Raw genomic sequence first — 12,862 nt, 5'->3', positions numbered from 1 at the left:
CGAGACAATGACGTTCAATCTTGTGCATTAAAAATAATATGTTCTGTCTACATAGTAAATCCTCTAATAGGTACAGTCGACAACTTTCCATCAGGCTTTGTTGTAAAATAGAGCCTATTACAACGACATAAGAGTGTAGAGCTTGATGTGTTATCTGTATACTTATTTAAGCAGAAAATTTTCAATAATAGCAAACTGACAACAGGCCGTGGCTAACAGTAAAACCGGTCGCGTCAACTCCAACTTGCTCAACACGAAAACGTAATGAGCTGGCCAGCTCTGATCTAATTCACTAGATATCCGAAATATTTTAACAATCGATTGAATCTAGGTAGGTAGGTACTTTATTTTGATATTTTTGACGAAGTAATTTGAGCATATCAATCTAGAAGATTCTGAATTTAACGTCAATTGAAAAACATAGAGGTTATAAAATCTAGCTTGTGTGTTTTTCAAGGAAATTTCCTTCCCCTCGTACCCCAAATACTTAAGTAGGTGCAGTTAAAAAATACAGCTTAGAACTTTTAAACTCCCGAATATTGCATTGTGAAATGAGTTTTGTCATTTCTTCATTTTGTCTCGAGAGAATTATGGTATAACACACCGGCGATATACCGACAGAGGTACCTAATAGTGGTCTAGTAAGCGTTTTTCAACATTGAATACGGAGCCCTAAAAATAAAAATCCCACGAAATAGCTTCGAATCCCGTTTCGAATTCGTTCCGACCTTGGACCAGGAATGCGGGGATGAGCCGGTTAGCCAGCTAGCCTTGCTCATTGTTGTTGGGCTACTATATTCATTGCGTTCAATTATTTATTTTACACAGGCAAAATTGCAAGCACTACTTGCATGAGTTTTTGAGTTTATTTGCGTAGTCTGATAACACCTCTTAAATTGGCCCAAGTATTTGTTGACCATGTCAATTAGTGTCCTGAAAACCAGAAAATATAATTACCAAGCTCCTACTAAAAAGTTGACCGAAAACAAGCATAAGCCTTCAGAAAATATACAATACCTAGAGGATGAAAATCAGCTGGCTGAGCCTTATCAAACATTATATAAAACTTTTGATATCATAACATAATCGAGCACAAATGGATAACAGATGAAAAATATCGGAGTCCCTGTCTATTGATAAATACCAATTGTTATGGTCATAATTATGATAATTTATTTTCGTGCTGTTCATTTCACCCAAAAAAGTGTTCAATGTTCATCTGCCAGACAATACCCAGAAGCATTCTTTTCTTCTCATCAGAAATATTGTCACTTTCTCACTAACCAATTTCTTTTTTGTTTCAGACGTATGCCGCTGACAACTCGGCTGGCAACTCCCAGGGCATCCTCGACAGCCTCAACAACAAATACTACTTCTACACCAGGACGAGAGGGCTCTTCCGCATTTGCTACCCCAAGGAACGACCCCCTACAGGTAAGATTTTATATTAAACTAGCTTTTTCGCGCGGCTTCACCCGCGTGAAATTTAGTTTGTCACAGATCATCATAAATTATAGCCTATATATTATTCTGGATTATAAACAATAATACTGTAAAGTTTCATCAAAATCCGTTCAGTACTTTTTGCGTGAAAGAGTAACAAACATCCAGACATCCAAACTTTCGCATTTATAGGGGAGAGTTCGGTATATTGTACCGCCGGATAAATTGTACCATCCTCATATTTCGTAAAGTATTTATTGAATGTCTATAACTGCAACACTGAGCGTTACACAACTAAATTCATTGAATATCGGCCATATGGTTTTTGCCGTGACAATTATCACGTGTGTTTTATTTTTAAAAGATTTTTTTCATTGTTTTTAAGTAACTTTTGAGAATGCATGTTTAGTTTGTAATTTTGTTAAATTTAATCACACAGTGTTTCTAATTTATTAATTAGAAGCGTAAATTAGTGTGGATTACAATTATTTGAAACATTTTTCGGTATTTATAAGCTATATTTTTTACAGATTTTTTAAAAGCACTATCAACTATTCGGTTAAATTGTACCACATCAATTTGTATGGAAATTTTACCAAAGGTTTTTGAAAAATTTTTAGTGAATCATATTTTGAAGTTATAATAGCATAGTTATGTTTGACTAATAATAAATTAAAGCAAAAGACTGGCAAAGTTGATTAGGTACAAGTGTGCGTTACGATAATTGGAATTACAAAACTTGTACTCAAAATTGTGATAACGTGTAAAACAATATCGATTGTCTATGTTATTAACTACTGTTCCTTTTCGTTACCTAATTTGTTAAGAATGTATCGTATAATATTTTGCCATAGTTTTTTTATAGGCTTGAAATTTATTGAAATCCAATTTAGCAACCCTGTGGTACAAATTATCGAAATGGTTGGCTAAATTGGACCGATGCTCTGAACTCGCATTTTGTTGATTTGTGATAAATATACAACAATCATGTTGATTAATACCTATGAAATAGTAAGTTGAATAATTTATCTTTTAGTATATACCATGGACATTAACAAAAACAAAAGAAAACTATGCGTAAAATGGGATTGAAAAAAACTGGTCCAAATTACCGGACTCTCCCTTAATATTAGTAGGATAGTAGGACTGACCTGGCGAACTTCGTACCGCCATTTTTTTTCTTTTTACACAAACCGTTTTCGTTAGTTTAAACCTTCTCTGGACTTAGACAATCATTTCAAAACCAAAATGTGCTAAATCAGCCCAACCGTTCTTGAGTTTTAGTAAGACTAACGCACATCAATTCATTTTTGAAAATCCAAATTTATTTCATAACGTCCATATATTATATCCCATTTAAATAGGTGGTAGTAAAATACGATTGTTATTTTATAGTCATTTTACAATTACAATATCTTTAGACTAGCGAAGAAAAGGCGATCGATTTTATTTACGAGTAGGCCATTGTGTATTTCTTGTGATAAATCAATTCTTTTGACGAACGACAACACATCAAACTATACAATTAACATCTTATGTAGTTCTAATAAATATTATTTTTCATCGAAAATTTACTAAGTTTTTTGCTTTCGATTCTACAACTGTTTTTTAAAGTAAATCGGCCATGTATGTCATGATGATTGTGCAAATTGTTTTTATCGTTCGAAAAACTGGTCGATGTTAGTCTTGTAGATTTAATTGCCGCACAAACAAGACAGTTAAAATAACTGATCACTGCAAACGGTGACTGGATTCACTACTTAGTCTGTCATCCACAAACTGAACCAAATACCGAATGTACACGATCGGGCGCTTCTTGGTAAGCACGAAACGGTTTAATCATAGTGTTTACCTTAATTAAATGTGCATGATTATGATTACTCCAAGAGCCAAGCTATTGGAGCGTTTAGAGCTGCTGTCGAAGGATTATGACTGCTAAATGTAAGCTGGTACGATTTATATTACTGCTACGCTGCGTTATGGTCAGTAGATCAAGAGTACGGTACTTTATAAGAGAGGTAGATACAGCAAACTCAAGTTTTAATAGTGTAATCATAGAAACCTCACGCAAGGCAAGTGAGCTTACTTTATGAAACAATATGTTCAGCTCTGTCTGTTTCTGTCACTCGTCTCAATATTTCAGGATGAAGGAGAGAGGTGGATAGAGTCAACAATACAGATATGGGCTCAGGGAATAGCCCCGCATGTTTTGTTGACAATGTTTGCGACAATCATCCATAACTTCGTTACGAGGAAATGCGGGCGCAATTTTTTCTTTTCTATTAAAAATAGAGACATTTTAACTAAGTGTCTACTCACAGCCGTCTTTTTGTACAACTTTCCAATTAGTTATTATGAGAGCTAATAGCAAAAGTAAGTAAATTAACAAATAATTATAGTCCTTTAAGTCATAAAAATACGAGACATTTAATATTTATGTATTTTTAAGTTGACCGTGACGACTAATTGTCAATTTGTAAGGTTCTTCCCGACAAATATATTCACGATGATTCATGAAAACAAACTGCATGTAAATACCAGTTCAAGTATATTTAATTAACTTCATATTTCAGTAAATTTAATTAAGGTTGATAATTATTGTGCCGAAACAGCTTAATAAAACAAAGGTAAACAGCTTCGTGGCAATATCAATTATTTATTAGGTAAATATTGTTTTGATGCGTAACGCACACATTCGATGAAGGAAGGAAACAAATAGGACATGCAACCAGAACTGTTTATCATACGATAAACACGTTCAACGCAGTATATGTTTCAAAAACTCGTCAATGATTTATAATGTTGTTCCGAGATATGAACATGTTCCTGTCTTACTACTTTTACTGAATAATCTTTGTAATATTGATGTCCTGATAAACCCTATTTCAATATGAAATGAGATTCTAATTATAACTATCGACCAATTTGTGTAGTTAATTACTTCATGATTATACGTGTATACTACGAGTATATCTAATCTAGAAAGGAAATTGTCTGGTGGAAATCAGATCGAAAAGTTCTTTCGCTATAGAAAGCTGCATTTTCCCTTGATAAGCGCCAACAATATGAACATTGAACAGTTCCTGATGAGTGGTCAATAATCTAGCTAGACCACCCAAGAGTCGTATATTTAGTGGACTATCGCGTTAGCTAATTTAAGAAAAGTTGACCTTTTCTAAATAAGACGGAAAATTTTAGAAACATCCACATATTCGTAAATGAATTTGACTTTTGCGAATTGTACTCATGCTCTAGAATCGGTATTTAAGTTTACCAATGAGATAAACTTTAAAAAAAATACTTTTATTTACTTTCATAAACAAATTTTGAATTGCGCAAAAATGCCTTCGAGGGCATCTCTTTAGGTTTATTTCTTCTTAACTACAGTTTGCTTATTTTTACATAAAGCTATGTTTTCAAAAGCTCTAAATAGGTACGTTTCTAAATTTGTAGTGAGGTCAAAAGCCAGTTTTAAACAAGTAAATGCAATCGAAAAGAAAGTTCGCATACATAAATCTTGTCCAGTTGGTATCCAAAGACATTTCAACAATTCGAGGTCAACAATACGTCAAAACGATGATCATGATTAATATCGGCTCGTTAGGCATGGTACATGAAATAGGTTAGAAAATTGATACTCTAACCTTATGAATAAATCATGGTGAAGTCACGCCCATGATCGCGGTGAAAGACAAATAATTGAGATTGTACGAATACTAGAGATGTGGATAAAATTAGTGAATCTGCAACCATGTCATTAAAATTGTTACAGTGCTTTTATTGTTTTTCTTTGTAAATGCTCGGAGAATTGCAGATCTGCAAATTAATTTGGATGTGTGCTGCTTTTACTCAAAATTTAGCTACATGATACATTTGTAGACGATTTCTAATCGAAATCGCGATCGCTTAGCTATGCCTTGAAATATCGAAGTCCTTAATAAAGATGATGCATGGAATTATGGTATTTTACCGAAACGCACAGAGTCAGGTCATCTGGCCACGCAACCTTGTTACACACACAACAAATTACCTGTGCAAATACAACAATACATTTCTGATTTCAAAACTTATGAATAGTTGACAGTTCAAAACCAAATGTAGATACTGTGTAATAGTGTCATTACCAAACTCTTGATTTCGCGATTTTACGTAGCTTATTAAAGCTCTTCCTACTGCCTACCGATTGTCATTTTAATCTTCAACCTACATCAGCTTGCATCAACTTTTACTCATTCATACCCCTTAAACCTTACACCCTCAATGTCACCCAACACTTCCGTATCAATTTCGAAGGAAAGTCGTCGCACCTCGCATAATTATTCAGTGCTCGTGTCATACCATACCATAAACGCATAGTAGAGGACGTCGGGACTTTTAAGACAGTCTACGAGTCAGAGGTCTAGGTCGAACGTGAGTAGTTGACAAGTTTCTAGTTGCCGAAATGCGATTGGAAATTGGGCGATGGATATGAAGATTTATGCGGTTACTAGTTGTAGAATCGGGAGTGAAATCCAATGGCGTTTGAGTTTTATAGCCTTTTACTTTATAAAATCTACAGTGGTAGTGTAAAATTAATTGATATCATAAAAGCTTTTAAAGAGATTTCTATCAATGCATATTTTTGATGTCCTAAGTGAAAAATATACGGGAAACGGCACATCTAGGTACATCCTAAAACACCATATTATGGTTATAATCGCACTTATTATAGCATAATTATATTGATTTTGAAACAAAATGTATTAGATGTGCTATCGACTGACGGTTGAAGGAATATTTTCAAAGATTTTTTAATGTACCTACATAGATTCTAGAAATTGTCTTAAATAAGCTTTGTATTTTTACATGTGTATTATTTTCTGGGCATACATAATTGCTAACTTGTTATTGTTAGGTTAGCAGTGAAGTAATTAACAACTATCAACTTAGGCACTAATTATACGAGCAAAGTTATTTAACAATGTCGCGTTTGTTGCAAGGAATTTATTTTTAATTAAATAGGTTTAACTAAAAGAATGATAATTAATTCTTTAACATTAGACTAATTGGCTAACAGCTAAGAATTATTCGCTAGAAACCGGTAAATAAGTAATATCGAAATTAATTAATAGGAATATTTAAACAGCGATAATGTTATGAAGAATTGAATAAAAGAATTGAATAATAAATATGTACAAACCTTTCATATGAGTCAACATTAATTCAATAGAATAATATAAGATAGCGTATTACGCGTTCAGCATCACATTAAAAGTAAACGTGGGAAGATATTTATATCATTATCATTAATCAAAGTCTTATTTTGTCTTTAGAGATATCAAATACATTTTGTTATAAATAATTTGTAATAAACTTAAACGAAATGCAGTACATTTTATGAAGCTTCGCTATTTTCACACACTCGTATATTTTGTAGCCTTTATTGCCACAAGATTTAGTCGTCATCTATGAAGATATTTTAATCCTGTTAATAAAATTAAATTAAAGTTAATTGAAGGACTATAACTCTTTTTTACGCCCATAATAGCGAGAAATAGAGCTCTTACTAACACGTAGAGCACCGTGTGAAGTGCTATGGTACGTGCTTGGCATGGCATGGTGGTGACAATGTCCTCCATGATAGATCACGTATTGATTCGTATTGCAAACGATACGCAGCTAAAGGCGCTAAATAACTCGCATATACCTCTAAAAATAGCTATGTTGACTGAGGTTGAGGAAGGAAAACAACATTTAGAATAAATTCAACAGAATTGATAAGTACGATGTTATTGTATTACTAATGTGCCTCTAAATATTGATAACTTGACTTTGTTATTGTATTGCTAATGTACCTCTAAGCTTAATAGAAAACAATTTTATAAAAATACCTGTATTGTATCATATTTATTTTCGTGACAAAATGTAAATATTTACCTCGCAGGCATATGATTCACGAGTGTGTATCTCTGGCGGGCACTAGATTAAGAGGTAGACTACGACTATCGTACATAGATCTTACAAATTTTAACCCTTTATAGTACACAACCTGTTAAAAAAATCATTTGACCTGATAACTGAAAAAAGGTTTTATTTTAAACCCTATTTTGTTTCCTTGTCCTAAGGCCTAGAAGGTGCAGGATTGAGGTGATTCTAAGATAGCTTAATGTTTTTCGCGCTTTCGATCTTTTTATAGTTAGAAGGTATGTACTTAATCTATTCTTTCTTCAGATATCGCATCGATGTGTACTTAGAATTGCCAGTGCAGTGATACGCCTAAGCCACACAAACATAGAAACAATGAGCCAAATAAATATCCGGCAGTTCGGAAACATCGGTTAGCTATGCCGGTGTGACTAACGCACAATGCCGCCGGAATGCAAAGGTCGTCGCCCACTACCCTCGGAAGCTGGCAACCTTGACCTCCCTTATTTGTTCAGCTTATCCGAATTTACCTATAGATATAATATTATAAATTGGAAAGATTCGATTGTTAGTTTGTAGTGAACAGCTCCGAAACTACTGGATTTCAAAAATTCTTTCACCATTAGAATACTATCTACATTGTTTACCCGTTTCTGATGAACATAGGCGGTACGAAATTTGCCAGAATTCATGAACGGATACAAAATACCGATTACAATCCAAATATTGCTGTGATAAAATTTGAATTAAAAATCATCATGATGTAATTTTTTTAAATCTGTGCACGATCGTTATAATTTCAGATTTTAAAATTCGCAATGCAAATCGTAGTGATGTAATTCCGAAATCGGTAAAAGTTGGAATTGAACCGGTTTTTGATTATGTAGTAGGAAAGTTTTGTCTCTCCAGCTCTTTTGAACGTTAATGTAGAGTCTACATGAAGTAAATTAAAAAACACGAAATATGATAGGTTATTTGTTGATCATGTTAAATGAATCTATGATATGTAATATGTATCTAATGGTCAAAAAACGGGTCAAATATTCGAACAGTTCCCATATGACTTGTACAGAGAGCGTCAATTCAGACTTCAGATCAAAGTTCTGATTTGGTGGTGCTTCAAGTATTTTTCAAATGTAGTTTTTTAAAAGAGTTATTTTGTAACAAAAAAAAAATGTTTGATGTTCTGCCGACTCTCGGAATTTAATGTATCAAACTAGTTATTCTGGAATTTGTTATACATATTTTATTGTTACAAAAGAGTAGATAAGCATTGTACGCTGTGTAATCGAAGTCATCACTGCATGATGTAATTCGAGGAAGGTTTTATCGTAAATGGTTTATTTTCTTCACGTACTCTCATATTATTTCCTAAGTTTGATTGTCTTCAGTGTGATTAGATTTTTATTGCTTTATAGAAAGAAGCTAGTTGAGTAATCTACTTTTTGAGATTCATTCATTCATTGAGTTACTTGTGATGAGAAGAAATTGGAGATTAGATTACCGATTGCAGTTTAGAATCGTGATTTTGAAACACATTATGTTTTATAATATTGAACTGGCTTCTGTTATGATTACCAATGTTGTAACTTAGGACTCGAACTAGTGGGATTATTATTACAAAAAGCGAAAGTAACTCTGAAACTTTGATTCACGTAATTTTCATTATTGATGGTCCTATATAAAAGTGCATGACTTCGGGTTTATGATTGTATTCGTAACACTATTACTTGCCCCTAACGGGATTAGAACCCGCGACGGCAGCTAGCATAGTAGACGCAAACCAACTACCAATCCATAAGACAGTCAACAAAATGACCGTCAAAGGTCAATCACTAACAGCAGAGTCATTTCAGTGGATGGCGTGCGGTTACCACAGCCTTGGGACAGCCTTACCCAAACACTTAATAATTACGATTTTGTTATTGCCAGTTATGCATTTTTCGCTAACGATTTGAATAATTCAGTTCTAGGTTGCGATAGAATATTAAATGCTAGATTACTACAGCGTTTAAATTCAGTTATGTGATTATAAATTAGAGAAATGATATGAGAGTGAAAGAACACTACTTTTACTGCTTGTTAATTATGATAAATAGTTCAGTTAGTTTGTTTTAGCAGACATAATTATAACTATTTAGGTATTCGACCAGCGAAGAAACTTGACAAAATAGTTTTATTCTTTGAGATTTCCCTAGCTAGTGACCCGCGTGGCGCCCGATGTGTTCACATGATTTAATATTGCTACGATTTTTTTCGAATAAAAAGTAAAAGTAGGCATCGAGTGTGGCAACACTTTTCGGAACATAACCAAGTTCCGTGACAACCCGGTCGGTGTGGCAACACTGGTGCACTGGGCTAATGGACACGCTGCATGCAACTAAATAGTCTGTGAAAACGTTAGCATTTTAGCATTGGCCGTAAAATGCTGTTTCCGCGTCCATTACATGCTAAAAGAATTTGGCTACTTGTGAATTACAGAGACACGATTATTTGCAGCCTTAATTTCAATGTTTACGAGCTATTTTTAGTGGCGCGGCACCTAAAAGTTGGTGTTAGCATTTGTTTTATTTCAAAGTAGGCGATTTTCTAAAAGTTAACAGTAATTGCCAGCTAGGCGCTGCTTGACGAGTTTGTATTTACTATATATAGAGAAACCCCAGATGGAAAACCATTACCGGAAGTCGTATCTACAAACTTAAAACACTTTTAATCAAAATTTAGCAGCCTAAATTCTTGAATACTACTACATATTTTTATTGTAAATAATAATCATAAAAACTAAAAGAATTTATTGGATACTAATTTAAAATGAAAATGTTATTAATTAACAGTAAATAGTGAAACAATGTGGTAAAGATTTAATGTAGCGTATTAATTAACAGTGTATTCTCATAAAATTTAATACGCAAACAGAAATTCAATTGAATAATTCACAGTAAAAAGTTGAAAATAATTTAGAATTTTAGAGACATTTTCAGCTCTTAATCTACCGCATACGTACTCGTAAGTGCTCATTTACTGAATTAAAGAAGGGTAAGGTGAACTTCTTACTATATTACTCGTAACAACGCTAACACAGTGGTAGGTAGTATCGATTACCACCACCATTGTGAGTAACACTAGTATCGATTATCCTAAAGCGATTTTCTGATGTTAATCGTAAAGACTCCGAATAAAATGGATGACCCAGTCGATTCCGCGAATACGTCACTCATTCTCGATTACAAATTGTTGATTCATGTTACTTTCTCGGAGTCGGGTCGGAGTCGAGTCGTCTTACATCCGACCGGCGCGGGCGCAGGTGAAATCTCGTGCCACAAACCGAGACCGGTCCCACCGGCGGACGCATGATTACAGGGTTATCACAAAATTAATGAACTTTGGGACAGGTATCTGGAATAGTAGGGCAAGGCTTAAAGCTCTATTTTTTGTGTCTTCAAGTCAAGTGATCAGTCACGTCCATATGGCTTGACGTGTATATGATTAGGCATTAGACAAATTGCAACATGCTGTGTGTCACATAAAATAGATGAGTACAGGGCTTTAACGATTCCTGATGGAGACTCAACTTAATGATACGTAGGAACGAGGCGATAAGTGTGCTGTATTGTTTATCATACGAACTGTAAAGGACTGAAATTCCCTTAAAGTTTAAGTGACTGTATTCGTTCTTATTGGCACATTCCTATCCTAGGTGTTTCTGAATTATGAGTAAATAGGAGGTAATATAGTGAACGCCTATTTCATTTTAGACACTTGCAGAGATTGCACTAGGTGAGTGTAATCAAAAAACATAAATTCATCTGAAAAATTTTAAAGAAAATGTTCGTGTATGTCATATCGATTACCAATACGAGTGATTTTTTCAGTAATCCGTTAAATTTTGGCAGCCCTGGGTCCATCATGTTGGGCTGCCCACCCAAACGCCCCGGGCGATGTTAGTTCGATGCTGTCAAATGTTTTGATGGCATTCTAGGCTGGGATCGAGTGTACTTATCGAGAATAGCACTTAACAGGCAGAGAGAGGAATTCCTTACATACACCAGAACCAGTTTCGCGCTGGTTCTCGTAATGTTTACCGACGCACTTTGAAGGCAAATTTTGTAAAATACATTACAAACTTACCTTAACAGCAGTTATGGTATGTCGCAGCTGCGACTCAAGATTTCTAAGCTAAACAACATTCGAAGTTAAATAACTTCGCAACTCAACGCAGAAATCCGCTAGTATAATTGAAATGTCTTTTACGTTACAGCTGATAATTCTAAACCTGCTTCTGTAAGATGGTAAAAGCAACAATTACAGCTACTCAAGAAGCCCAACTTGTAGCTTTTAGTTCATATTCCTTTGCTGTAAAGATGAAAATTGGACGCACTTGCAAAAAAATTAACCCACAAGTGCAAGCGCGCAGACCACAAGACATCCTGTTCTTGTCATCTGCATGTCTACGTTAAACGTAATAGCTCCTATCTGTCTCTTTCCATCACGGCAGCATCCCAGGATGTGCGAGAGAGGCGGTGAATGTCTTTATCAATTGTTTAACGGGGTAGGGGCTTTTTGCGCGTATTCGGCACTTGACTTGAAGATGCGTTGAGTCGTTATTTGGGTTACGGGGACCAGTTTCGGTGATTGGTGTGTCATGCGGACTCATGAACAGCCGGTTAGCGCCTAGCGGGCGCGGCTACATAGAAGGTCGCATTCGAATTGCATTTACGACTCTTGTACAGCTTAAAGTTGTTTAACGTTACCTTAAACCATTAACATAGAGGTTGTTATTACATACCAACAAAGAATTATCACGTGAGTTTTAAAAGGCCAAGAAATCTCGCAAGTTTTTTTGACAAGATATCAAAAGCCAAGGAAGTGTAGACCATTATCTACCATCATTATAAGTAAAATTCTTTCAAGTTTTTATCGCAAGTCGCAATGTAAACATTTTTTACAAGAAGTCCCTATGTTATATTTCTATTTACGAGTATGTGTGTTTAACTAAGCCACCTGGGACTATAAATGACTTTCATCAAGTTATCTTCAATCTTAATTATCCAATCTTTGTAACGATTTCTTTCGTGCTAGCAAAGTCGAACAACAAAAAAAATTTTATGCTGATAGAGTTCCAATTAACAGTCGAAAATATGGGATTAAATTATTTTTATCGTCGAAAAAATCTGTTAATAATTAAAGTAGCATTCTAACCAATCAATAACACTGTTTCTGTACACGAGTGAGTTAATTGAGTGCTAAAAAAGTATTTGCAGTGGCAGTAAAAATATTTTTCGTGGTAGGATTAAGATTTGTATCTCTGTGATTATATTGTTAAACGAGGTATAAGATTGGATCGAATAAATTCAATAACAGCCCAACATGCAACACAAGTGAAAGAGTGAGTACCTACTACTATTGAATTAGGCCATGGAATGTTGCTTTATTGGATTCATTCTCCAATTTCTCAGACTAAATTATACTCGTAGCAAGGTTTACCTACCTAAAACTGGCCAGGAAAAACTTACAC

At 34.5% G+C, this 12,862-nt stretch overlaps 1 protein-coding gene across 2 annotated transcripts in view; it reads left to right on the top strand.

Annotated features, from left to right (window-relative positions):
* LOC135074449 (uncharacterized) overlaps nt 1-12,862 on the top strand; it is a 50,787-nt gene that overhangs the window by 14,513 nt on the left and 23,412 nt on the right. For both annotated transcript variants that reach the window (XM_063968744.1, XM_063968743.1), the window contains exon 2: nt 1,305-1,434. In XM_063968744.1, coding sequence (XP_063824814.1) covers nt 1,305-1,434 — 130 coding nt within the window. The remainder of the gene's footprint in view (nt 1-1,304; nt 1,435-12,862) is intronic.

This window comes from Ostrinia nubilalis, chromosome 9, assembly GCF_963855985.1.
Source record: "Ostrinia nubilalis chromosome 9, ilOstNubi1.1, whole genome shotgun sequence".
NCBI classification, from domain to species: domain Eukaryota; kingdom Metazoa; phylum Arthropoda; class Insecta; order Lepidoptera; family Crambidae; genus Ostrinia; species Ostrinia nubilalis.
Note: the sequence above shows the minus strand (reverse complement) of the source record. Positions and strands in the feature narration are given on the sequence as shown.